This window comes from Eptatretus burgeri, chromosome 14 (genome assembly GCF_056783735.1).
Source record: "Eptatretus burgeri isolate ZD-2024b chromosome 14, Ebu_testis_v1, whole genome shotgun sequence".
Lineage (NCBI taxonomy): Eukaryota > Metazoa > Chordata > Myxini > Myxiniformes > Myxinidae > Eptatretus > Eptatretus burgeri.
The window spans coordinates 66,915,336-66,942,085 of NC_140974.1; the positions used below are offsets into that span (position 1 = coordinate 66,915,336).

General features: G+C 44.2%; 1 protein-coding gene across 1 annotated transcript; it reads right to left on the reverse strand.

Moving 5' to 3' along the window:
* Positions 1–285: 285 nt before the first annotated feature.
* On the reverse strand, positions 286–25,162 carry SMPX (small muscle protein X-linked). The gene is made up of 4 exons (XM_085855365.1): positions 25,002–25,162; positions 24,823–24,869; positions 3,218–3,307; positions 286–2,358 (listed from the first exon to the last, which is right to left on the reverse strand). The coding sequence occupies exons 2-4, from the start codon at positions 24,856–24,858 to the stop codon at positions 2,254–2,256; spliced, it is 231 nt and encodes a 76-aa protein (XP_085711491.1). The 5' UTR covers positions 24,859–24,869; positions 25,002–25,162; the 3' UTR covers positions 286–2,253.
* Between the last annotated feature and the right edge of the window lie 1,588 nt (positions 25,163–26,750).

The window sequence follows — 26,750 nt, forward strand, 5'->3', positions numbered from 1 at the left end:
ACTACGGTTTGTGCTTTTAAAATTGAGAATGTCAAAAGGAAACCAAACAATTCGACTGAATACAAGTCATTCGGATCTATAATCATATGTTGATAAGATGGGAGCACAAAATAGAGTGTAATGTTCTGTGTACAACAAACAGAAAACTCATGTAAAAACACTTTGACATTATTAAACTTTTTATTTTATATTATTTTATTGTGCATATGATGAGTTGATAAAATCCATTGTCCTCGGCATTCCTGACCCTCACAGCAAGGCATCTTACAAGAAATGTCAATTGCGTTTCTTTGTGATCATTTTTATTTTATAAGATTTCAGACAAAATACAGTAACAATAGGTTTATATGTTCTAAATGCAAACATGACCTGGGTGAGTTCCATCATGTCAAGGCCTTTCTTCGAATTATTCGAATCAACCTTGCAAATCACTTTTACCATCTTTGTCTAATTCTGCACCCATTCATTGAATAATCCCATTTGTCATTAGGGTATGAAGATTTTTGTTTAAAATCGAACTTGCTCATGGTTATACACTCCTGTTCGTCGATTTGTCTCCCACCCCACCGACAAGGTCCGAGATGGGGGACATCAAAATGAGCTCCGTCCGAACGGTCGATCATCTGTCCACGTACTTTTGTGTACGTGATATTTCAAAAAACTGTTGAGCATTTCGCTTTCATCTTGCAGATATCTGTTCCTCATGACATTATCTCAACCTGATTAGATCACGGCTGTGATTGGCTCAATTCTGGTACTATAACAACCATCTCAGTAACTCGGCTTGTGTACGAGATATTTCAAAAAAGGTTGAGGATTTAGATTTCATATTAAACAAATCTATTCTGAGGGACCTGGAGTATCAGTTCCGTGTCTGTTTGTTTGTGAGCAGGTTATCTTAAAAGGTTATGGACGGATTTGGACGAAACTTGCTGGACATGTTGAGTGTGTCACAAAGCCGGATTGATTCAATTTTGGTGTAGATTCAGATCCGGATCCAGATACGAGAATTTTTAAAGTGATTCTTCACCATTGAGAGAAGGAGGAGAATGGGACCATACTCCGTGCAGAGCGTTGGTGCTGCTTCAGCAGTCTCATTGGCTATTGAGCACAATCCTGGACGGGTCGCCACTCCGACACAGTATACCAGCATGCAAGCACTCATTTTGCCTACCTCGGAAGGATGACAGGTCGAGTTAACCCCACCTGGTATTAATTCAACAGCTGAGCGGGATTTGAACTCAGGACCCTCGGATCCAAAGACCGTCACCCTGACCATTAAGCCAACACCAGGCATGCCATTGAGAGTTAGGGCCAAAAAAAACGATATATAGCATGATATCTAAAAACGTTGTGGACGAGTTATAACAAAACTTGGTGGATGAGTTGTGTAGGTGACAAGAACAAGCCGATTCGATTTTGGTTCAGGTCCGAATCCAGATCCGTCCTGTCATTGTGATACAAATCGTAAGTAACCTGGACATGCTGGTGGAGGTGTGCGATCCACCGAGTGCAGGTCGAGTTTATTTTGCTTTTTCCTTGTCCGTGCAACGTGATTATTAAATGTCCCGCTTATTTTTTCTTCCCACCCTTAAACAGGATCTGGACCATCACCTTGCATGTGCTACATACTTCCTTCCTTCCACCTGATATTCATAGGAAATTGAAATTCACGTTAGTTTTTCATCTTGCTGTTTCGTTCTCGAATTTGTTGCCCAGGCAATATATACAGTATATGTAATTGTTTTTGCTCAAGCTTTGACATTGTTTTTTTTCAAAATGTACAAATTGACCATCTTCTGTCATGAGATGTTGAGACGCCGAGAGAATGTTTCTGTGGCTGCAGTTGTAGTCATTTAAACCTTTTCCCATTTTACTGGAAAACAACATTCAGGCATTTCGTTTAAAGGCAACTCGTACGTTACATGTCAACAAGCACAGGCATTTAAGCAACAATTTCTATTTCATAATACTGGGGTTTTTTTGGACAGAAGAGGGGTGAACAAGGACGAATTGCATGGTTATATTAAACATGTCCATTGTGATTGTACATCTGAAAATGTCGAGATGAATCCAAGAAGTTTCACATTAACATCACAAACCCTTTTGATGGAGCCTACGCCATCGGTGTGACGTGCCATTTCTAATGAAATAAATAATAAAAATGCTGTATTATATATTTATTGTGTGTGGAAATAAAATGTAGAATCTATGCAGAATATGAGACTCGTATTAACACTCTTGTGATATCTCTTATGTGTCCCTAGGAGTGGCACGTAACCCTCCCTTAGCCTGCTGCACTTCACTCAGATTGACCATCGGACGCTGCGGAGATGCAGATGGCCTTTGGTTTGGAATCTAGAAAAGAAGAAGTTATCAAACATTTACCAACAGCAATTTTCACTATTTCCACAAAAATATGTATGAATTCAACAAATATGTGTGTATGTAGAAGGAACGATAGATAGTCTTGCTAGTGAAGGCTAGTGTTGGTCTGCATCAGTGGACAGGGAGACCAATGATCAATGGAAGGTTGATCGAGCTGTGTTTAGCTTTCTAACTAACTGTTGAGGGAAAGAAAGAGAAGCTGACGTTTATGGCCATTAGTCCTTCATGGGGGCAATAGAGCTTCTCTTTTTGTAATGCAGCTCAAATATTTTTTTTTAACTCAAAAGAGCCTTAACGTCCAACAAAGACCAGTGATGGCAGACGGGTCATCTGGCGAAACGGCCTTTTGATGGATGGTGCACATAGCAATGCATCGCAGTAAATGTGAAACACCAGAGTGGCAGTTTATAGGTGGGTCGAGATTCCAACTCAGGCTAGACAGCTCAAAGACGAGTGCACATACATCCTCTAGTGCCAAGGCTACATCCTTACAGGCCCTTTCTTTTTCAAACACAAACAAAAACTAAAATGTATATTTTGGTCCCTCAAATTTGGAGAATGAAATGAATGATACCTTCATTCATTTAAAAGTGTTTATCAGAACACTCGTTTCTCAACTGTACCTTTTCCTGGGATTTTTTTGTTGTTGTTGGACATCCATGCTCACAATCTACTTCAAAAGATTGTTTCTCTAATCCCCTCCCACTCCTTCTACTCTCCCCTCCCTCATTCTCTCTTCTCTCCCCCCTTCTGTCTCTTGTCTCTCCTTCCTTCCTCTTTTTCCTCTCCCCACTCTCCTTATACTCTTTCTCCATCTCATCCCTCTCACCGCATCCTCTGCAGTAGGTGCATTTTCGCTCCGAAGACTAGGTGGGCGACCACCAGGCTTGAAGGCCCCCATCGGAATATTCATTTTGCTCTGAAATATAAGAGAACAAGGGAGTACATAGTCTTACTAATTGACTAGAAGGGCACTCTTCGGCATCACGATGTCACGAAATATGCCTCCAGCCACTTTACCCCATCATTATACATACTTGTACCAAGTTGGAATTGAATCCCTGAACCCAGATTCAAATCATTATATAATTATGGCTGCCAGGCCATGGCCATGCATCAGATCAGGTTGAAATTTAAAACATTTCTGACTCATCACTACTGCATCATAATTCTGACGTTTCTTGTTGATTGATGAAGCAGTTCAAGAGAATTTTTTTTTTAAAGATTCTCATTCAATCCAATATGGCAGCCAGTCTATGTTATCTATTACTTATTCGTGAAAACCCTGGTATCCACAAGGATTGGGGAACGTGTGCGTGAAGTTTCCCCTTGATCTGTCAAGCCGTTGTGGAGAAGATATTTAAAGGTTTATTCTTCAAAAAAATAATGGCTGCCAAACCATGTGACCGATGACATCATTGGTGAACGTTTTATTCCTCATGGATAGGCGATCATACATGGAAAGTTTTGTCTCGATCTGTTCAGCCATTTCGGAGATTTTTGAAGGCTTTTACGTGAAAAAAACAATATGGCTGCCAAACCACATGACAGATGATGTCATAAATTTTTTCCCCTCATACAATTTAGTCCTAGATGACCGTCAAATTTTTTCATACTGATCGGATGTGGCATTCTACATATGCAATGATGACGTCATAACGAGGGCACCTATGATGTCATAAAAATAAAATTACACTCATTTCCCAATAAGGAGTGTTTGCTATGTGCCAAGTTTCAATGTTTTCCTTGGTGCAGTTTCAGAGATACAGAGGTCCAAAGTTTTTCCATCCTTCCAGCATGGCTGTCATGCCACGTGATCGATGACATCATAATCATCATTAAAACATTCTACAATGGTGAAAATTTCCTCTCAATCCAACAAGCGGTACAATCCAACATGAAATATGTACACGTTTCAATTCCACAACGGCAAAGGAAGAATTATTAATCTCAATAATAATATGGTTGCTCATCCACGTCTGTGTCTGTCTGTCTGTCCATAACATCCCGTTCCATTGGTTGGACAGTTCGCCTGACTCCGCCCACTATTTCTTATTTCATGAAAAATCTTACGACCGCCATGTTGGTGCTTATTGCTCCGCGAAGCCAAAGACTGCTCGGAGGTGTCATATCCACAATCATCATGCCATCCCTATAAGTTTTCCCTTCCAATATATAACAACCAAAGCAACTGTTAAACGGATCATCAAGCATCAAAGGGTTGGAGCCTCAATAGATGTCAGAGGCCTTGTGAAGGCCACACTATGTATAGGCCTCAGGTTCGGTCCTTGCATTTCAGGCCTCTGGTTTCAGCCTATGGGCCAGTGCAATCGGAATCTATCCAAGCTATATGTAATATAACCACAATATATATATATATATATATATATATATATATATATATATATATATATATATATATATATATATATATATATGCATATTGGCAGTGGGCATATTTTTGATTCAAACCCAGGTTATTTTTATTTGATTTTCAGGAGCAGCGCTCTGTTGCCTATACACTGCCCAAATAACTGTATCTAACATTCTTTCAAGTCAGGGCTTTTCCTTTGGAAGGTCCACTGGTCCCTGCTAGGAATAATAATTAATCATATCAAGAGTGAATTACAATGATATTTTATTGATTTAAAATAGTATCAATAATATATAATCAAATCATAATCTAATGAATAATTCATTCCATTTTTATTGAATGATAATTATTATGCGAACCTCTTTAATCAACTATCTCAAGAGCTCAGGTTTGTTAGGGAGACAGAATGAACTGAATGAGTTACGGGAATTCAGTATAGACATTGCCATTGGTAACCTGGAGGTATGCACACTTACATCTGAGCTATCTAGCCTGGGTTTGAATCCCAACCCAGGTTTCACCGGTGTGTATCGTCCCACAGATGGACATTAAACCGGACGTCCCATCTACCAGCATTAGTTGGTGGACTTTAAAGATCCCACGGTGTCCTTCACGTCCAGTAGGCAAGCTATCGCCAGCACCCTGAATAAATGACAACTTCTTTTTCTAACCTTCATCTACATTCTACAGGGAGCATTGTGTTAGCAGCATATCCGCGCCCCATAGCAAATTATGCGACCCGCTGTCATGTGTTGCGAAATAAAGAAGATGAAGAGAGGTAGCTTTTCACATCTACACCACCACAACATGCATGCACATGCAAATCAAAATTCTCCACTCAACAGGATTTGGTTGTGAACCCACGATATAGGGGAAGTATTGGCGTTTAAAGGATTGAAACTTCAATGATGGCACAGTACCAAACAGATGACCAGATTTTCCTTATTTTATCCTCTCTCCCCTCACCTACCTATATATATATATATATATATATATATATATATATATATATATATCTATCTATCTATCTATCTATCTATCTATCTATCTCTCTCTCTCTCTCTCTCTCTCTCTCTCTCTCTCTCTCTCTCTCTCTCTCTCTCTCTCTCTCTCTCTCTCTCTCTCTCTCTCTCTCTCTCTCTCTCTCTCTCTCTCTCTCTCTCTCTCTCTCTCTCTCTCTCTCTCTCTCTCTCTCTCTCTCTCTCTCTCTCTCTCTCTCTCTCTCTCTCTCTCTCTCTCTCTCTCTCTCTCTCTCTCTCTCTCTCTCTCTCTCTCTCTCTCTCTCTCTCTCTGTGGTTTGGTTTCTGGGCGCGGTGTCATGGCCGCCGTAGGCTCCTGCTCTGTGTTGTGGTGAGATCTTAGTGCTTTTTTTTCCTCCCCCCTTCTATCTCCCCCTTTCCTCTTTTTCTCCCCAACGTGATTTTGGAGGTTATCTGTGTCTTCTCTATCCCTTGTATCCTTAAGAGAGAGAAAGAGCAAGAGCCGGCCTATTTGGGTGTGGCCTACCTGCTTTGATGAGGCCTTGTAAATTTGGTATTTTTTCTTTTTTTTTTTTTGCTTTTAATGCACTTTCCTTAGTTTTTAGTGATTGTTTTTTGTGTTTTTTAGTTTGACCCCCCCCCACTTTTGCTTTGTAAGGCTCGAGCAAAAGGGGGAGATAAACAGCTGATATGGTGGATACACGCATTCGGTTTGAGGCGTTTGATAATTTAACAAGGAAGCATGGATTGGTGTGTGTTCCAACTGAAGGAATTGCCACCGAAGACATTGTTTTATCAGTAGGGAAAATAATAGGGAATCAAAATGTAAGAGCAGCATCGAAAATGAATAAGAAAATAGTTGTCTTTGTGTCTGATGAAAAATTTGTTCACGATGTTGTAAGTTCAGGATTTACTACAGAGACTGGTCTCTTTATGTTGGCTTCACCAATGGATACCCCATCAATGAGAATTGTTATATCAAATGTCCCCCCGTTTATAACCAATGACAAACTGATGTGTATTCTGTCACGGTACGGAACAGTTGTGTCGAAAATCTTGATGATTCCTCTAAGAGCTCAAGATGAACAGATTAAACATGTTATGAGTTTTCGACGCCAGGTTTATATGGTTCTTCAACATCGAGGCGCCGACACTGGTTTAAACATTTCGTTTAAAGTTACTTTTAACAAGTATGAGTACCAAATGTATGCGACTTCAGCCTCGTTAGAACATGTTTTAACTGCGGAGTATTTGGACATGTGAAAAGGTTTTGTCCAAAAGTATCTTGTGTAAAGTGTGATGAAGCAGGTCATAACGACACTGACTGTGAAAAGGACATTACCCCGGTTTCAAGAGTAGAGAATAGAGCAACTCCTAATACCCAGACGCTTCCTGTTGTTTCCTCGCACAAGAAGACTCGGGGTTTTACTCCAGTTCCTAATCCTAAAGAAGTCAACATCTCAGCTTTAGGAGATAATGAAATCCCCCGCCTGACAACCCAAATGGTTTGGCCGTTGCTGCATGTAGTGTGGAGATGGAGGAGGATCCCGTTGCTGTGACAAAGAAACGAAGAGCATCCGATATTAGTAGTTCCAACACTTCCGTAAAAAAGGTAGTTTTGGATGAAGATTGTGAAGTTGAGGATGCACCTCAATGTGTTACTCAGGGTTATCTAAGCTGTGTTGATACTCGGGAGAATGTTTATGGATTGAGTAATGAAGAAAAGGATTTTCAAGGATTACTGTGCAACACTGGGAATTTGACGAGTAAAGCATCAGGTGAGGCTGATGTTGATGGAAAGCTCATTAGCAAGTCATCACCAGCACTTCCTGCTGAGAACGAGCAGAATGGAGATGCTTCAGTCCTTACTTCCCCTTCATTGATACAAAATCCCATTCATTATCCTGATTATTCAACTGAGCCGGTGAATTTCAGCCATCAAGAGCAAGAAACCGAGGTTACTGCTCCAGTTGAACGTACTGAGTACCAGAGTAGAGTTGAGGAACATTCTGGCAAATCTTCAGAGTTGCCAGGACCTGAAATAGTGACTGCTCAGACTGATTTATATGACCCAGGTGGGGACGGGTCTGATTTTTCAGAATCAAATGATGAAGCTGAGGTGACTGAGTTGTCTCAATCTTCATCGTATCAGTCATACATAGCCCCACAACTCATTCTTGCCTTTCTGAATGAAACTTATCAACATCGAAATGTGATCATTAAAGATCACTTTCCTGATTTAATTTCATTTGTTCAAGCTGAAAAAGACATCATTAGGAAGCCTGCTGAATTCAAGTTAACAAAGTCACAGTTTCATCATCTTCGAAAGGTTGTTACAAAAGCGGGGACTGAAATTTCTCAGCAACCGCTCAAGCCTTTGGATAAATCATGGAAAAGATCATCTTTGGAACCTTAAATATGAACGGCGGAAGTGCAAGTCACAACCGCCAGGTTCAAGTGAAAAGTTTGTTTGATCGTAAACATTTAGATGTACTTTTACTCCAGGAAACGCACATAACTGAAGATGTGGAGTATGGTTGGTGTCGCCTCTTGAAGGGACAGTGCTTCTTTAGTAATTTGTCTTCTTCTTCTGCTGGTGTGGCCTTTTTATTCAGACCTGGGCGGGAGAGCATCCTTTGCTAGACTTGACCGGTGGTACATAAACTCGCATTTCAGGACTGCTGTTTTCTCTCGCTTTCACTTTCCATCCTTATTTTCCGATCATCATTTAGTTACCATGGGCCCTTTTTCCTTAAACCCTCAGATAAAAGTACATACTGGAAATTCAACACCAATCTTCTTGAAGATACTTCGTTTTAAAAAAGGCTTCTATACCTTTTGAACTATCCAACTCTCAAAAAAGCCTCTTTTACTTCATTAGAGTTATGGTGGGACAACACAAAAGCACAGATTAGAGTGTTTTGTCAGCAGTTTGCTTCAAATGTTACCAATGTTAGTAATACAACAATGGCTCTGTTAGAAGCTGATATCATACAGTTAGAGCAGGGGTCAGGAACGTGTGGCTTGCGAGCCAGGTGTGGCTCTTTTGATGATTGCATCTGGCTCGCAGATAAAATTGGAGTTTGAAACTTGGAAAGCCCAATATTTCTCGCGGAAGCTTTACCTATAGTTTGAATGGTGTCGTGCTTCATTCACGTGCAGGGCTGAACTTGGCAGAAGGAGAGAAGAAAAAACACCTCCGAATTGTCTGAAGCGGTTTTTGTTTCGTCCAGTCATGCGGCCGACGCGAGTAGTGATTTCGGTTCCTCCAATGACGTGCCGCCGCCCAGACGCGTCACGGAATTCATCTCGACCAATCACGCGCCACCGCTGAGGCGACAGCATCCCAGAGTCGGCCGGCCGCGCCGCACCTCTCGAGTATGTCAGCCCGTGCGCACAGGCCAGCCAGACTCACTTGGGTCAACATCTCCCTCTCTCTCATTTGCTCAAAGCTAACCCTTCGACGAAGAAGATGGCGAAAAGAAAAAAAGATGAGGAGTATCGTACATTTCAGGACGAATGGGCCGAAGAATTCGCCTTTGTGGAGAGAGCAGGTTCTGTGGTGTGTCTAATTTGCAATGACAAAATTGCATCGATGAAACAGTCGAATATAAAGCGACACTTCGACACGCGCCATGCTACCTTTGCATCAAAATACCCTGCGGGAGACGGCAGAAAGAAAGCGTGCCAAGAGCTACTGAGCAGGGTGCAAGCCAGCCAGCAGAAACTCCGCGTATGGACCCGGCAAGGTGACTATAATTCCGCTAGCTTTGCTGGATCTTTAGCAATAGTGAGGAACGGAAAACCATTCACAGATGGCGAGGATGCTGAAACGTTCATGCTGGATGTCGCCAATGAACTTTTTGATGATCTTCCGAACAAAGACAAGATAATCAAACGGATACAAGACATGCCTCTGTCGGCAAGAACTGTTCATGATCGTACCATCATGATGGCAAACCAAGTGGAGGAAACGCAAGTGAAGGACATAAATACAGCGCCGTTCTTTTCCCTGCCTTTGGATGAGTCAACAGACGTAAGCCATTTGTCGCAGTTCAGTGTGATTGCAAGATATGCTGCTGGTGATACACTGCGCGAAGAAAGTCTTGCTGTTCTGCCAATAAAAGGGTCCACAAGAGGTGAGTATTTATTCAAGTCTTTCATGGAGTTCGCTCAAGAAAAAAAATCTACGAATGGATAAACTTATCTCGGTGTGTACTGATGCTGCTCCGTGTATGGTGGGGGAAAACAAAGGATTTGTGGCGCTTCTCCATGAACATGAAAATAGACCCATCCTAAGTTTCCATTGCATTCTACACCAGGAGGCACTTTGTGCTGAGATGTGTGATGGGCAGCTTGGCGAAGTGATGTCGCTGGTCATTCGTGTGATCAACTTTATTGTTGCCCGAGCCTTAAATGGTCGCTAGTTTAAAACACTGCTGGATGAAGTTGGAAATAACTATCACGGTCTGCTTTTGCACAGCAATGCAATGTGCGTTGGTTGTCAAGAGGGAAGGTGCTTAGCCGTTTTGCGGCTTGCCTGAACGAAATCCAGACTTTCCTTGAAATGAAAGGGATTGAGCATCCTGAGCTAGCCGAAACTGAGTGGCTCCTCAAGTGTTACTATCTCGTGGATATGACTGAACATCTGAACCAGCTCAACGTGAAAATGCAAGGCATTGGAAATACAGTGTTATCCCTTCAACAAACCGTGTTTGCTTTTGAAAACAAGCTGGAGCTCTTTATCATTGATCTTGAAACAGGTCGTTTACCACATTTTGAAAAACTGAGACAGTTTGAAGATGCATGCACAGCAAGTGAGCCCACTCAAAACTTTGATCTCCACCAGTTAGCTGGTTTCACGTCGAGTCTCCTACAGTCATTCAAAGCACGCTTTGGAGAATTTCGTGAGCACACTCGTCTTTTTAAGTTCATCACCCATCCAAACGAGTGTTCACTGAACACAGCCGACCTGAGTTACATTCCTGGTGTCTCCGTCAGAGATTTTGAATCAGAAGTGGCTGACCTGAAGGCCTCAGACATGTGGGTGAATAAGTTCAAGTCACTGAATGAAGATTTGGAAAGAATTGCACGACAGAAAGCAGAATTGGCGAGCAAGCGCATGTGGACAGAAATGAAAAAACTTCAACCCGAAGACGAGCTGATTATCAAAACTTGGAACGCGCTTCGTGTCACATACCTCACACTGCAGCGTGTGAGTATTGCTGTATTGACCTTGTTTGGATCTACGTATGCATGTGAGCAGTCATTCTCACATCTTAAAAACATCAAGTCCAACCTACGATCACGTCTAACGGATGAAAGCCTCAACGCTAGCATGAAGCTTAACCTCACCAAGTACCAACCAGACTACAAAGCCATCAGCAAATCCATGCAGCACCAGAAGTCCCATTAATGGTGAGTATTATAACAACATTATTTAAAAGAATAAATTCAGAGGCTTATTATACTCACATTTAGTTGAATTCAGTCTTAAAATATATTATATGGCTCTCACTGAAATAGATTTCCAAATATTTTGCTTTAATGGCTCTCTGAGTCAAAAACGTTCCCGACCCCTGAGTTAGAGAGTAAAGTGGCCAGATATGGAAACAGGAGAGACCAAGGATATTAGAGTTGAAAAGAGGACCAAATTGAGAGAACTGAGGCAAGAGAAAGCAGCAGGGATGTTAATCAGATTAAGGATAAACAACATCAAGGTTTTAGATACTCCCAGCAAATCCTTTTTCCAAATGGATTTTGTCAACAAGTCACAAAAGACCGTTTTTCTCTGCTCGACTCAAGAGGAGACATTGTTGTTAACTCCAGTGATGTACGGTTGTGCGTTAGAGATTATATTTCAAAAATTTATGCAAAACATACTGTTAGTGAACAAACAATGGAACTTTTAACTTCTCACTTTCCTTCCATCACTGAGCCCCAGTGTCTGAGCTTGGACTCACCGATCACATTGCCTGAACTAACGCAGGCCCTTGCTGGATTGAACTCGGGGAAAGCGCCTGGAATTGACGGCTTACCGGCAGAGTTTTTCTTGGCGTTTTGGGACCTTTTGGGCCCTGAGTTACTGAATGTCCTGGAATGATCTTTGGTAAATGGAGAACTGCCTCTAAGTTTTCGAAGAGCGGTGGTGTCTCTTCTACCAAAGACTGGAGACTTACGGCAGATGAAGAACTGGCGACCGGTCTCGGTATTATGTGCAGACCACAATATTGTTGCGAATTCGCGCCCGCCGGCGTGCGAACGGCCACGTGACTCGAATCGCGGCACGTCACCCACCGGATGGACAATTCTGTCGTGACCCTCTCGGACTAACGCCGGGAGCTAGTCACGGGTGGGCCTTTCGGCCTCACCACGATCGTGCCAATCAGCCACCCGCGTGGGATAGGGTTGTTCGCCAAACTCGACCTACCTAAGTACCCATGCGGATGGTAGACCGGGCGATCGCACCTCGCCGCAGGTCGACTCTGGACGCGGGCCGCTTAAGCGATCCGTTCCGTGCTATCGGGATAACCGAGCGGTGTTATCGTCGGCCTCGACGGTTCCGGTTAATTATCGGGCGTATTAAGTCCACGACGAACCCGTTACGTGAAGCAAGATGGAGATTCAATTAAAGAAAAGACGAAGCGAAACGGGAAAACAGTTCAACATAATGCACATTTATTCCGCGGCACACGGAGAGCACACATCTTGTCAAACAGTCATCAGAATGCACATATAAAGCAACTAAAACAAAAACAACAATGCAGATCTACAACCGACTACGCATACACACGGCAACACTTACACAGTTTTACTTTACAGACGGCGCCAACAACACATTTACTCAAAAGCAAAAGAAAAGGCCACCCTCAAAGACAAGGGGGCAGACGGGGCCTGTGGGACAATATTTGCACGGGACCTGAAGGAGCGGTCAGGTCCCCGAGACCGGGTGGGTCCTACCCGCGTCTTCGTGATGAGCCGCAAATGTGGCAGCGCAGCGGTGCCCTGACTTCGTGCTCCTTCATGGGGTTCGTTGGCACCGCATGGAGTGGGGTGGGAATGGGGCCCCCTTTTCGCACTATCTCAGCGCGGGGGAAAGGGGGAATTGCTGATGCTCTGGGGAAGGAGTATAGCTGGCTTGCTTGGGTCCCGTGACGAGCGATTCCACCGCGACCTCGTCGCCGACCGCAGTCTTCCTTGCCTTGGACCCGAGCTCCTCGGACTCTTCCCCCAATTCTCCTCAGCCGACTGCAGAAAACCACCTGGACGCCCTCGCCTCCTGACTCCACTCCGCGCTCCAACCCGACTTGACTGCCTCGCAACAACAACTCTTGCGCAACAACTCTTCTTTCTCTCTGCCCCAAAACTCTCTTCGCTTTTCTGCCACACAACTCTGCTTTTCTGCTCAGCATTTTATAGGCTGGCAGGAGAACCCATATGCAAATTTCCGGATCAGGATGAGCTCGGGGGCGGAGCCACGCTCGCCCATTGGACAGAGGAAAAGGGGTGTGAATCTCCCCTGATCCTAGAATTTGCATATCTCGATTCCACACAGACGCGCCTGGAGGCGGGGCCAAGCCACCCCGCGCTTGCTGATTGGACGGATCAGAAGTGGGCGTGTAGCATTCCTGATCCGAATTCTCCTCGGAAAGGCCGCATTTTGCACTCGCGGCTCGGCGCGTATCTTGTACGAGCCCAGGACAGCCCGACGCTCGGTGCTCACAGGTGGTGCGGGAATGGCCAGAGAAGGAGAGAGGTGAAGGTGGTGGAGGGTTTCCGGCGGTGGCCGATGGCCATGGTGCCGCTTGGAATGGCGGTGATGCGATGTTTGCGGGAGCGAGTTGTGAAGGTAAAGGTCGTGGCTGTTGGCGTTGTTGTTGTTGTGAAGTGGTGTTGTGGTTGGTGGTTGTTGTGTGATGGCGGTTGGTTCAAAATAAAGATAGAACAGAAAAACGGCTATCTCAAAGCGTCGCAGCCCGAATGAATCACATTTATTCCCTCTAAACAACGGGTTTGGGGCTAACTACACATGTACTTACAGAGATATCTCACCTATGGGACCTGAATGGTGGTTTGCGAATTTCCACAACCGTAACAATATATTGTCAAAAGTGTTGGCCAGTCGGTTGAAGATGGTAGTTGGTGATCTCGTCAACTCTGATCAAAACTACTGTATCCCGAACAGATCAATTTATGATAATATTTTTTTGATCAGAGATTTGCTGGAGTTTGATTCCATGGAAAAATAATTTGGGATAATATTCCTTGCCTTAGAAAAAGCATTTGATAGTGTTGATCACGTGTTTTTGCATCATGTGTTGGAAGCATGTGGTCTTAGTACAAATTTTAGGGCCTATGTATCCTTACTGTACAGCAATATATTTAGTATTTTTAAAATTAATAATGAGCTCGTCTCTCCAATACAAGTACAGAGAGGGGTGAGGCAAGGGTGCCCCGTTTCTGGATTATTATTCTCCTTGGTTATAGAACCACTTCTAATTCTATTCAGGAAAAATCTTTCAGGAGCAACTGTATCCACAGGGATTCCTTCAATAGTTGTATCAGCTTATGCAGATGATGTTGCTGTGGTCATTAAGAATGACAATGATATCTCTGCATTTGTTAAGTGTTTAAATCTCTTTTGCTTGGCATCTTCGTTGAACTGTAATTGGAACAAGAGTAAATCCTTATGAGTTCCCAGTCTTAAAAACAATCCGCTGGGGACACGGTTAGTACCACCGGTGCATTTGCCTTCAAAGTTAAAATGGGTGGAAGGAGTCAAATATCGAGGTGTGTTCCTGGGATCCCCATTCTATGTCCTTAAAAATTGGGATGGGATGGTTGAACATGTTAAAAAAAGAGATTAGGACTATGGAAGCAAGCCCTACCCCACCTTTCCTACAGAGCTCGGGGTTCTAGTTGTAAACAATTTGGTTGCCTCATCTTTCTGGCATAAGTTTATCTGTCTCCAACCACTGGAAGTGCGACTGAAGGCTGTTCAAAGGCTACTGGTTGATTTTTTTTGTGCAGTGGTTTTCACTAGTTACAGCCAAATGTTATGTGCCGTCCTTTGGCTGAAGGTGGCCAAGGATTGTCAACATAAAAAGCCGCATAATGGCTTTTCGGCTGTGCTCCACTCAGATGTTGATGCATGAGGAACAGCTGCTGAGCCGACTTCTGGCCCGTCACATCTTGCAACAAGCAAGTGGGCTCGGTTACAGCCTTGAACTCTTCTTGATCAAACTCCAGCATGTCGATATATTGTTGTGGTGCCGGGTTAGGTGGCGAGGACTACCGCTAGATAGAGCAGTTGGGCCATTTCCTACCAAACACCGGACTTGAAGGTCGTAACCTTCGGATAACTCCGAAGGTCACGGGTCCCTTAGTGGACCGTGGACGCCAATATTTCGACGGCGTGGGGTAGGGTTAATTGTCTAATTCCAATTTACCTAAGTACCCATGCCGTCTAACTACCGGGGAAGCCACACCCTCGGCCGACTTTGTCCGAACTGAGTCACTGTTACCGACTCGGATCCGGCGTAACCGAGCGGGGATTTCCAAAGCCTGCCGGACCAAATGAACAATTTACGACACAAACGGCCTCCCTATTTCTCAAGCCCACACCGTGCTGGGTCAATGATAGAAACGACAGGCAACGAGCTGGTAAATTTAACAGGGGTTTATTTACAATAATTGGGAAGGGTGACAAAGAGCAGACTTAACCACGAATATAATTAAATGTACAATGATGCAAGGCACTTATGCCATTTCTACTTATAGACTGGGCCCACAGACACACACACATCCAAAAGAAATGGACCCCACTGGGTCTTTATTCAGTCCTCCAGCCGAGGAGGATAGTTCAGCTGGGGGGACAGAGTTCCGTGGTATACATGGCCGCGTCGTGTGGCTTGCCGACCTGCCCCTGTGGAGCCCGGGGTTCTTGGCAGGGAAGTCGGACGCTCCGACCACCAGCCCGCATGCTCCAACACAAACCACCATGGTGGGACTCGAACCCGCACGGTCAGCTTCGCACCAAGCACCGAGGAGAAGACCAGGGACGAAGACCGACGACCGCGCCAAGGGGCGCCCGGCAAGCCAGAACACACGGGAGTGTCCGACCAACAACCTTTTCTCGCGCACCTCTCGACTCTCTGGCTGTTTTGGCACTTCTCTCCTCTTTTCCTCGGCGTTCTGGCTTCCCATTGGCTGGGGCGCGCGTGCGATGCTCGCCCTTCGCTCATTGGGCAGAGGAAACACTCCATGCCCTTTTTTGGAGCGGGGCTCTGATCTGAGGCGATGGAAGCCCCGCCCACGTCTGTGCTCGGCACGCATGCGCGTGAGGAAGGCCGATGGTGGCAAGAGCGAAGGAGGATGTTGTTGTTGTTGATGTTGTTTGGTATTAATTCTAACTTAAAAATAACTCGCAGCGCACATACACTTAATCACCCATTAAACATAGGGACGGGACCCTAACTATAAACACATACTTATCGAAGTAACTGAACTGCGGGGACTCTGGCTGTTGTGTGCAAATGGCTGCCATATTCGTAACAATATCTCATCTTTCAACATTTTATCAGAGTCTTTTGAATTCTTGGCAGATCCTTTCGGGTCGTCGTCAGCAGGAAACTTATGCTACAAACATGTTTGTGGAAGAACCCCTATTTTACAACCTCTTGTTTCCTGCAATTCCTAGAAGCCGTGACCTTTATCAACACTTTATTGCAGCAGGCATAATCAAAATACTACACCTCCGCCATGATTCCGGGTTGGGGTGGAAAACAGTGCCGGAGATAGCAGATATGACAAGAATATGGTCAAATAGGACGATCGGCAAAATCCTAAGAGAAATTGTGAAAAAAAGTTCTCAACTTGAACTAAAATGGATTCAAGAAAGGTTTTTGACAACAAACGACCTCAGGTTTCCTGGGCTAATTGTACAACCGAGTCAGAGAGATTTACCCCCCCGCCCCCCACCATTAGCTCAGGAAAAAATAGTTTTCAGAAATATAGCAGTAAAGACCAATCAATATAGACTGTCGACTCGAGTCCTACTCGAGGACTCTCCATTGAATGGAGTGGCCGGAAGGACTCCCATCTGAGCCTATATGGAACTCTTTCTACAGTAAGCTGGTTGCTAAAAGGACTGGAGATTTACAGTGGCGACTCGCACATTGGGTTATTCCTTCGAATAAGTGGTTATGTAATTTTTCTCCCATATCCGGCTGCTGCCCTTTCTGTATTTGTACAGAGGATGTGTTCCATGCATATGTTGACTGTATAAGGCTTGTGCCATTATTTCAATGGCTGAACCTCTTGGCAAAAAAAGATGTAAATTACCTTCTCACTAAGATTGGTTATTTTCGGGTGGAAAGAACAAGTAAACTCATTATTTTTGTTGTTAGTTGCCGCAGCAAAAATGGCGATTTATTTATGGAGGAAGGAGAAATTGAAAGGAAAGCCGATTGTGATGTGCAATGTTATGGGTTTTTTTTTTCAATGCCTTAATAACAGCAAGACTGAAACTTGAATTTTGTTTTTCTGAAAGTGAAAAGAGTTTTGATGACTTTAAGAAGTCTTGGTGTCATGAAGGGATTTGCAAAGTTCATGAGAATAATTTATTGATATCCCTGTAGTTTTTTTTGATTGATTTGGAATGTATTATTGAGTTTTGAGTATTTATTGTTTACATTGAATTGTTGTAAGTATTAAGGTACTGCTACTAAATTGTATCTTTTCATCGACTGTCACATTATATATATATATATATATATATATATATATATATATATATATATATATATATATATATATATATATATATATATATATATTGTTGCGGATTCGCGCCCGCCGGCGTGCGAACGGCCACGTAACTCGAATCGCGGCACGTCGCCCACCGGACGGACAATCCCGTCGTGACCCTATCGGACTAACGCCGGGAACTAGTCACGGGTGGACCTTTCGGCCTCACCACGATCGTGCCAATCGGCCCCCCGCGTGGGATAGGGTTGCTCGCCAAATTCGACCTACCTAAGTACCCACACGGAGGGTAGACCGGGCGATCGCACCTCGCCGCAGGTCGACTTCGGACACGGGCCACTTTAAGCGACCCGTTCCGTACTATCGGGATAACCGAGCGGTGTTATCGTCAACCTCGACGTTTCGATTGATTATCGGGCGTTTTTAGCCCACGACCAACCCTTTACGTGAAGTAAGATGGAGATTCAATAAAGGAAAAGACGAAGCGAAACGGGAAAAACAGTTCAACATAAAGCACATTTATTTCGCGATGGCACACGGATAGCACACATATACAATTATACACCAAAAGCAAATGTAAAAGTGACACGACAATTCTGCACAAAAAGCAAATGCAACAATGCAGATCTACTACCGACTACCGAGCACACGGCAACACTTATACAGTTTTACTTCACAGACGGCGCCGACAACACATATACTCAAAGCAAAAGAAAAAGGGACCACCCTCAACGATAAGGGGGCAGACGGGCCTGGGGCCGAGACCGCGTCGAGCCTACCCGTCTGGTGATGAGTCGCAAAATGGCGGTGGCGCCCCGACTCCGCGGGCCTCGCTGGCACTGCCTGGAAATGGGGTGGGAACAGGGCCCCCTTCTCACACTATCTCAGCGTGGGGGGAAACAGGAGGGGGTTGTTGATGCTCGGGGGAATGAGGATATCTCGCTGGCTTGGGTCCCGCGATGAGCGTCTCCACTGCGACCTCGGTCGCGTTACCGGCCTCCCCTCTCCGCAGCTCCCCGACTCTGACACGAGCGCCCTCTCGACTGCCTTCGCCGCCGCCACCTCTCCAACTCTCCCACTCTCCACTCTTCTCAGCTCCGTCCAACTGCTTTCTCCGACTCTTCTCTTCTCAACTCTCCTTGACTGACTCAACTACTCCGACTCTTCCCAACTCAACTGCCTTTTTGGCGAGCGAACGCGGCCCTTTATAGCCCCCGTGGCTTCGCTCCTTCACCTTCGACCCTTTACCTCTGGCTGGCTCCCCATTGGACAGAGGAAAAGTGGGCGTGAATGCTTTTTGATCCGCGAATCTGCATATAGCGATTATACTCCGACGCACCTGGAGGCGGGGCCAAATCGCCCCATGCTCGCTGATAGGACGGAACAGAAGTGGGCGTGAATCGTTTTTGATCCGATTTCTTCGGAAAGGCTGGTGTTTTTGCACCCGCCGCTCGGCGCGCGCCCTGTACGAGTCCAGGATCGGTGTCCACAAGCGGCGCGGGAATGGCGGTGATGCGATGGTTGCGAGAGCGAGATGTGACGGCAAGGGTCGTGGCTGTGGTTGTGAAGCGGCGTTGCGGTTGGTGGTTGTTGTGTGATGGCTGTTGAGACGTGGTTGGTGGTGGTAGTAATGGTAGTAATGGCGGCTGGTCCAAAATAAAGATAGTAAAAGAAAAACGGCTATCTCGAAGGGTCCCAGCCCGAATGAATGACATTTATTCCCTCGAAACAACGGGTTTGGGCCTAACTACACATATACTTACAGAGATATCTCACCTAAGGGACCTGAATGGTGGTTTGCGAATTTCGTCAACCACAACAATATATATATATATATATATATATATATATATATATATATATATATATATATATTTTTAATATTGTTTTGTAATAAAAAGATTCAAAAGTCTCTCTCTATCTCTCTATCTCTGTCTGTGTCTCTCTCTCTCTCTTGATTGTATCATTCACCTGTTCATACAGGTTATACAGGTTGATGGTGATTTGAGATATTCAAGTGCATCATTGGGTGTGGTGGGTAAGCATACGTGTATCTGCTGTTTTATGTGTGTTTGAAACTTGTTGTTTTGAAGTAGGGTGAAGGCTGAAATACTTCTGCAGATCATTATGAGGAAGGGTCCTGCCAGCTCGTGATGCTGTGTCCGAATGAAGCAGTGATGGATTAATTAACCAGGGCTGAGCTTTATGGATCAAAAACCTTTTGCGAATAGAATCAAACAAGAGGAACTTTGTTTGTCATTACCTGTCCTGAGGCTTCGCGAGGAAGGTTCTGTCTGTCCCCATTGACTAATATTCAAGTTCCTTCTTTGGCAGAGCCTTGTCCAAATTTAAACACGTGAGGCATTCGCTGTCTTCCAAATGGACTTGTAATACTTCCAGTCTGGTGCATTTATTTCTGGAATCCAATACCTCAGGTGTGATGATACAAACTGTACCGAGAGAAGATTTCCTTAAGTCTTCCTGAGTGTTTCCTTCCGCATCCATCCTGTCCACCCCATGCTTCTGTTCTTGTACCCCCATTCCTCCCCAGACCCATTGTTCGTCCAATGCTCCCTCTATTTTGTCGTTCAACTCCACTATTGCCATGCCTGGTGTTGGCTTCATGGTTATGGTGGCAGACTTGGGATCCTAGGGTCCTGTAGGGTGGCAGGCTTGGGATCCTAGGATCTTGAGTTCAAATCCTGTTTCCTGTTGAATTAATAACAGGTGGGGTTGACTCCGCTTGTCATACTTCTGAGGTTGGCAAAATGAGTATCAGCTTGCTGGGATGATTGAGCCATTCAATTAACCTGTGTTGGAGTGATGAACTGTCCAGGATTGTGCCCAACAGCCCAGCAGACTACTTCAGCATCACCAATGCTCTGTACAGAGTGTGGTGCCAATGGATGGGATTTGGAACTCCACTGTTGGCGTTTCCCCCACTCTATCTGCTGTTCCTTTTGTCCTGTTGCATCCTGAGCCATTCAGCGGACAAGCGATGGCAACAAGCCTTGACTATACAAAAAGGCTGAAATATATGCTTCAAGCGCTCCACCTACTGACTTCGGTGTGTCCACCTTCACTTGTAATCGGAACAGTGTATCCTCCAGAAAACATTGAAGGCTTTCTTCATTCGATAAACCAGCAAGCAAACTGAACCTTAAAAATACCCTTCCATTTTTATATAGTACCGTCGTTTTTGTTGTTCCTTTTTTTAGTTGACAAAAAGTGGAATGTGCTTTCAGTTTGTGGTTTCCAACGTCAACAAGTCAGTAGTTGTTGGTACCAGGTGGGTGTTTTCCTGAGCCTGAGAATGTAGCAACATATGGTGAGACTCTATCAAGGTTACTCGCACACCAGAAGGGTCTGTTTATATATAGAGCTGTGTAAGAGGCTGAAAATTTGACGTGTGTGCTATTTGTGAAGTTATCATCGCCAGCCAACAACTCCATTATAACTTGTATTGTACCACAACCGATATAATAGACCTTGTGGTTGTTTTTATTTCAAATTTCGCTCCAATTTGCTGTGTTTATTACTCATGTGCAAGATGTGCAAACGACAAATGTGAATCAACATATAGTGTACCTTTTAGTGCACCTGATGACACCAAATTTAAGAAATAACAACAGCGTACCTTTAGTACAAACATTCTTGAAATATCGTCGATATTAAATGGAAAGGAGATAGAAAAACGAAAAGTAAACAACAAGGGCACTCGGTGGAGCGCACACCTCCGCCACACAATGCCTGATCCACGAGAACATATCTGGCCTTATACATTTTTGAGATATCATGCTATATGTCGTTTACGGCCCCATCTCTCAATGGTGAAGAATCATTTTAAAAATTAAATAACCCTCGTATCCACATCCGGATTCGGATCTTCACAAAAATTGAACCAATTCTTCCTAGTCACACACCCAATATGTCCAGCAAATTTCGTCCGAATCCGTCCACAACTTTTTGAGATATCGTGCTATATATCTGTTTTGCCCTGTCTCCCAAGAGTGAAGAATCACTTAAAAAAATTAAATAACTCTCGTATCCACATCTGGATTCGGATCTTCACAAAACTTAAATCAATTCTTTCTAGTCGAACACCCAATATGTCCACCAAGTTTCATACGAATCCATCCACAGCTTTTGGAGATATCGTGCTATATATCTGTTTGGCCCAATCTCCCAATGGTGAAGAATCACTTTAGAAAATTAAATAATTCTCGTATCCACATGCGGATTCGGATCTTCACAAAAATTGAACCAATTCTTCCTAGTCACACACCCAATATGTCTAGCAAGTTTCGTCCGAATCCGTCCACAACTTTTGGAGATATCGTGCTATATATCTGTTTGGCCCAATCTCCCAATGGTGAAGAATCACTTTAGAAAATTAAATAATTCTTGTATCCACATCCGGAATTGGATCTTCACAAAAATTGAATCAATTCTTCTCTGTCACACACCCAATAAGTCCACCAAGTTTTGTCCGAATCCGTCCACAACTTTTGGACATATCGTGCTATATATCTATTTGGCCCTATCTCTCAATGGTGAAGAATCACTTTTATAAAATTAAATAATTCTCGTATCCACATCCGGATTCGGATCTTCACAAAAATTGAATCAATTCTTCCTGGTCACACACCCAATATGTCCACCAAGTTTAATCCGAATCCGTCTACAACTTTTGGAGATATCGTGTTATATATCTGTTTGGCCCGATCTCCCACTGGTGAAGAATCACTTTAGAAAATTAAATAACTCTCGTATCCACATCCGGATTCAGATCTTCACAAAAATTGAATCAATTCTTCCGAGTCACACACCCAATATGTCCACCAAGTTTAATCCGAATCCGTCCACAACTTTTGGAGATATCGTGCTACATATCTGTTTAGCTCTGTCTCCCAAGAGTGAAGATTCACTTTTAAAAAATGAAATAACTCTCGTATCCACATCCGGATTCGGATCTTCACAAAAGTTAAATCAATTCTTCCTAGTCACACACCCAATATGTCCACCAAGTTTAATCCGAATCCGTCCACAACTTTTGGAGATATCGTGCTACATATCTGTTTGGCCCTCTCTCCCAATGGTGAAGAATTACTTTAAAAAAATTAAATAATTCTCGTATCCAGATCCGGATTTTCACAAAAATTGAATCAATTCTTCTTCGTCACACACCCAATATGTCCACCAAGTTTCGTCCGAATCCGTCCACAACTTTTTGAGATGTCGTGCTATATATCGTTTTTGGCCCTATCTCTCAATGGTGAAGATTCACTTAAAATTATTCTCGGATCCGCATCCGGATCTTCACCAAAATTGAATGAATTCGTCCTTGTCACACACCCAACCTGTCCACCAAGTTTAAATGGTATCTGTCTGCAACGTTTTGAAATATTATGCTAAATATCGTTTTTGGCCCGATCTCTCAATGGTGAAAAAGTACTTCAAAAATTCTCGGATCTGGATCCGGATCTTCACCAAAATCTTATCAATTCTTCCTTGTCACACACCCAACTTGTCCACGAGATTTTGTCCAAATCCATGAACAACTTTTTGAGATATCCTGTTCAAAGTCGGACAGACAGACAGATAATTTGGTGGCGGAGTTAATAATGATAGAACCACTTTCCTTTGGAGGATGTAAAAAGTGCTGAAACAAATGGTGTGTACATATCGTGGCTTCTCAGTGTATATCGTCAGACACACTATCATGGACTCGTGGTGGTACAACACGTTGGTGACACTGGGCGAGGGGTATTAACCCAGACCTTTTGGACCTCAAGTCAAAACAATTGAACAAAATTGGACAGGTGACCATTGTTACGGAATGGCAGAAGTTCCATTGCTCCTCCAGGTGGTAGTTTGACTTGAACCGTACATTTAACAGACCTGTATTTTGACTTGTTAGCCTCCAAAGCCAGCCGTCGACTGGGCATCCTCCGTTGTGCAACGCCTTTCCTTGGCATGTCTGAACTTTCATCTACCGACAAGGTCTTCATCTACAGTTTGATGGAATACTGCTCCCCCCTCTAGGCCAGCACCCCTGCCTCACACCTTGCTCAGATAGATGCCATGGAAACCAAGGCCTTTTGGATCATTGGAATGTCCCGCGATGAAGCTGAACCCAAATCATCACAAGCACGTCGGTCAATTCTTTGTTTTCTTCCACCTTCTCTTTGGTCTCGCACCCTCGGTCCTTTCCCGCTCTACCTGACTGCAACATCCCTAGGTTTATGCAGGTCTGCATAAACTTGGTCTGCCAATAACCTCCTCCTGATGAAACTGGTAAAATCCAGATTCATTGTTCACCTCCTCTCATTCATTCCTCTTCATTCCAACTTCCTCAGTCTTCACAATCTCACTCTTCATTCCGGGATTTCACGACCGCTGCTCACCACCATCTCAGGTCACCACCCCGCATCCAAATCCATGATCATTTCTCCCCCCGTCAACCCTCCCTGAGCCCTTCCTCTTTCCAAGTTTCCAACCAAAATCTTATCATATCTGTTCTTATCTTATCATATCTGTATCAAAATCTTATCATATCTGTTCTTATCTTATCATATCTGTATCAAAATCTTATCATATCTGTATCATATCTTATCATATCATATCATATCATATCATATCTTATCATATCTTATCATATCTTATCATATGTGATTGAGAGTTTTTGGCCACATCCATCTTATTCACCTTGTGTCCCTCATTCGTCTCCACAATTTCCTTCCATTCTTTCCCTCCACCCTCCTGTTTATGCCTGGTATTGGCTTCATGGTTTGGGTGGTGGACTTGGGATCCTTGAATCCTGAGTTCATAATCCCACTTTGCTGTTGAATTAATACTAGGTGGGGTTGACTCTGTCATCCTTCCGAGGTCGGCAAAATGAGTGCCAGCATGCCGGTATCCTGTGTCGGAGCGGCGACCCGTCCAGGATTGTGCCCAATAGCCAAGGAGAACGTTTAGGCAGCACCAAATGCTCTGCACACAGAGTATGGTCCTCATGGATGGATGGAACCTTCCTGTTACTATCTCCCTCCCTCCACACTTTCTCCTCTACATTTTGTTCTGTTATGTCCTTATCCACCCTGTCTTGGGTTCTAGCTTCTCCATGAACCTCGACACGACACCAAACCAAACAACCAGGTCGCCAGACACCTTCCACTTCAATCCTCAATTCCTTTGCTTCACAAAAGTCCTGATTGAATCCGGAATCCTTAAATCACAAGTCCCAAACTTTCTCACTGAACAGCACACAACAGAAACCCAAGCAAACACCAAAAGAAACCATTTTCCTCCTACCTGGAGGGATTTTACAGTTGATGGATGGTTCGACATTTTCAAGAGATCTGTTGTGGAGGCAGAATATGGACAAACTATAAATACAGGTTATGCAATCGGAAAATATGCGTTTATTTTTAAACACAAACCAGAGAAACTTTATCAAGTTCGAGACTTGACTTGGAAAGGTTTTTTTTTACCTTAGTCCTGGTACTTGAATTTGAAGTCCAGTTTCAGTTGTTCCTTTCACCCAACTCAGTCGTGATCAGATCCTTCTTCCAAACCACCTGAACCTCACACTAACTGTGACAGTCCTTTTCTCGTCCCTCTCTTCCCTCTCACCCCTCCACAGTCCACACCCACACCCCACAGCCTCACCCCACTTGTCTTTCCGCTCTCTCCCCTCCCTCCTAACCTCTCTATGTTAACAGGCGGTAATCGAATATGGGGAGTAAGATACCTGAGATGTGCCAGCCAGAGGGTTAGTTAAGCAGATGTTTGTTGATTGATGACTTTGGCACTTTGCTCCTGATCGTGGTTGTTGCGGAGATATATCGCATCCCCTAGCTCCTGTCCACCTATTCTGTGATTGTGGTTGTTGCAGAGGTGTATCGTATCTCCTTCTGTCCATCGATTCTGTGGTTGCGGTTGATGCAGAGGTGTACAGTATCTCCTCCTGTCCATCTATTCCGTGGTTGCGGTTGATGCAGAGGTGTACAGTATCTCCTCCTGTCCATCTATTCTGTGGTTGTGGTTGTTGCAGAGGTGCATCGTATCTCCTCCTGTCCATCTATTCTCTCCGTCAAGAGTGAATCAAGCAGGCTGAAGAACTTGTTCTGCTGGTGAAGGCTGGTGTCGATCTGCGTCATTGGACAGGTAGAAAGGACTATGGATGAAATCAACAGGACGTTCATCCAGGTACGCGAACCACCCTGGGGAAGCAAGGAGAATCTGACGTTTCGACTCCCATTCCCACGGTGGTTACCCTACTCCCATCAATGTTGAGGCCAACAATATGGCCTGCCGAAGTACTGAGTTTGATCACCAAACCACCAATCAATGAAACACCGTCATCCTCCAGGTGCTTCGCAGGCATTGGTGTTCCATCAAAAGAGCATGACATCCTTTCTGATGGGATGTGTAAGCCGGACGTCCTGTTTACTGGTATTTACTCAAGGAGGTGAAAGATCCCACCCTACCTTTCGAAAAGAATAGGCCATTGTGCCCCAACATTACCAGATTGCTGCCTCTCATCTGTCCGGTTAATGTCTGCAGGAGCTGACCTTAATTGCACAGGAAGAAAGACTCACGTCACGTTTGACTGTTTCTTTCACATCCAAAGTCGAGGCTCGTGGAGGAGGAGCTGGAACGTAGAACGGACAATGACGTAAACGAAAAAAAGAGGAACTGGAGAAAGAGTGGGGGAAACACCAACGGCGGGGTTGAGGGACAAAATAGAGGCAGAGGACGCAGGAGTTGAGTCAGATTGATACGGAAGCAAACTCTCAATCACAGAAGTGGAAGGAAAATCTGGAAACTTGGAAAGAGGTCGGTTTGGGGAGGGTTAATGGGGGTAAAAAAAAAAAAAGATCATGGCAGTGGATGGGGGGTGATCTGAGATGGTGGTGAACATCCATCTTGAACACCTGGATGGGAACGATGCGATTGATGAAAATGTGGAAGTTAGTTCAGTGATCCTAGATTTAGGTAGTTGAACCACAGAAGGGGGATGATGGTGATCCGTGTGTGCCCTGTAGAAACCTGAGTGGGACAAAGCACGGAAAGAGCAGATGACGCAAGACCAGAAAGGAGGCGGTAGAACACAGAGAGACCACCGACCTGTCTGCCATGGCAAAGTGATGAAAGTGATAGACTTGTCGACTCGGCTTCATCGCAGGAGATTCTAATGACCTTGAAGACCACCTGTCACACCACCTAAGCTAAAGCAG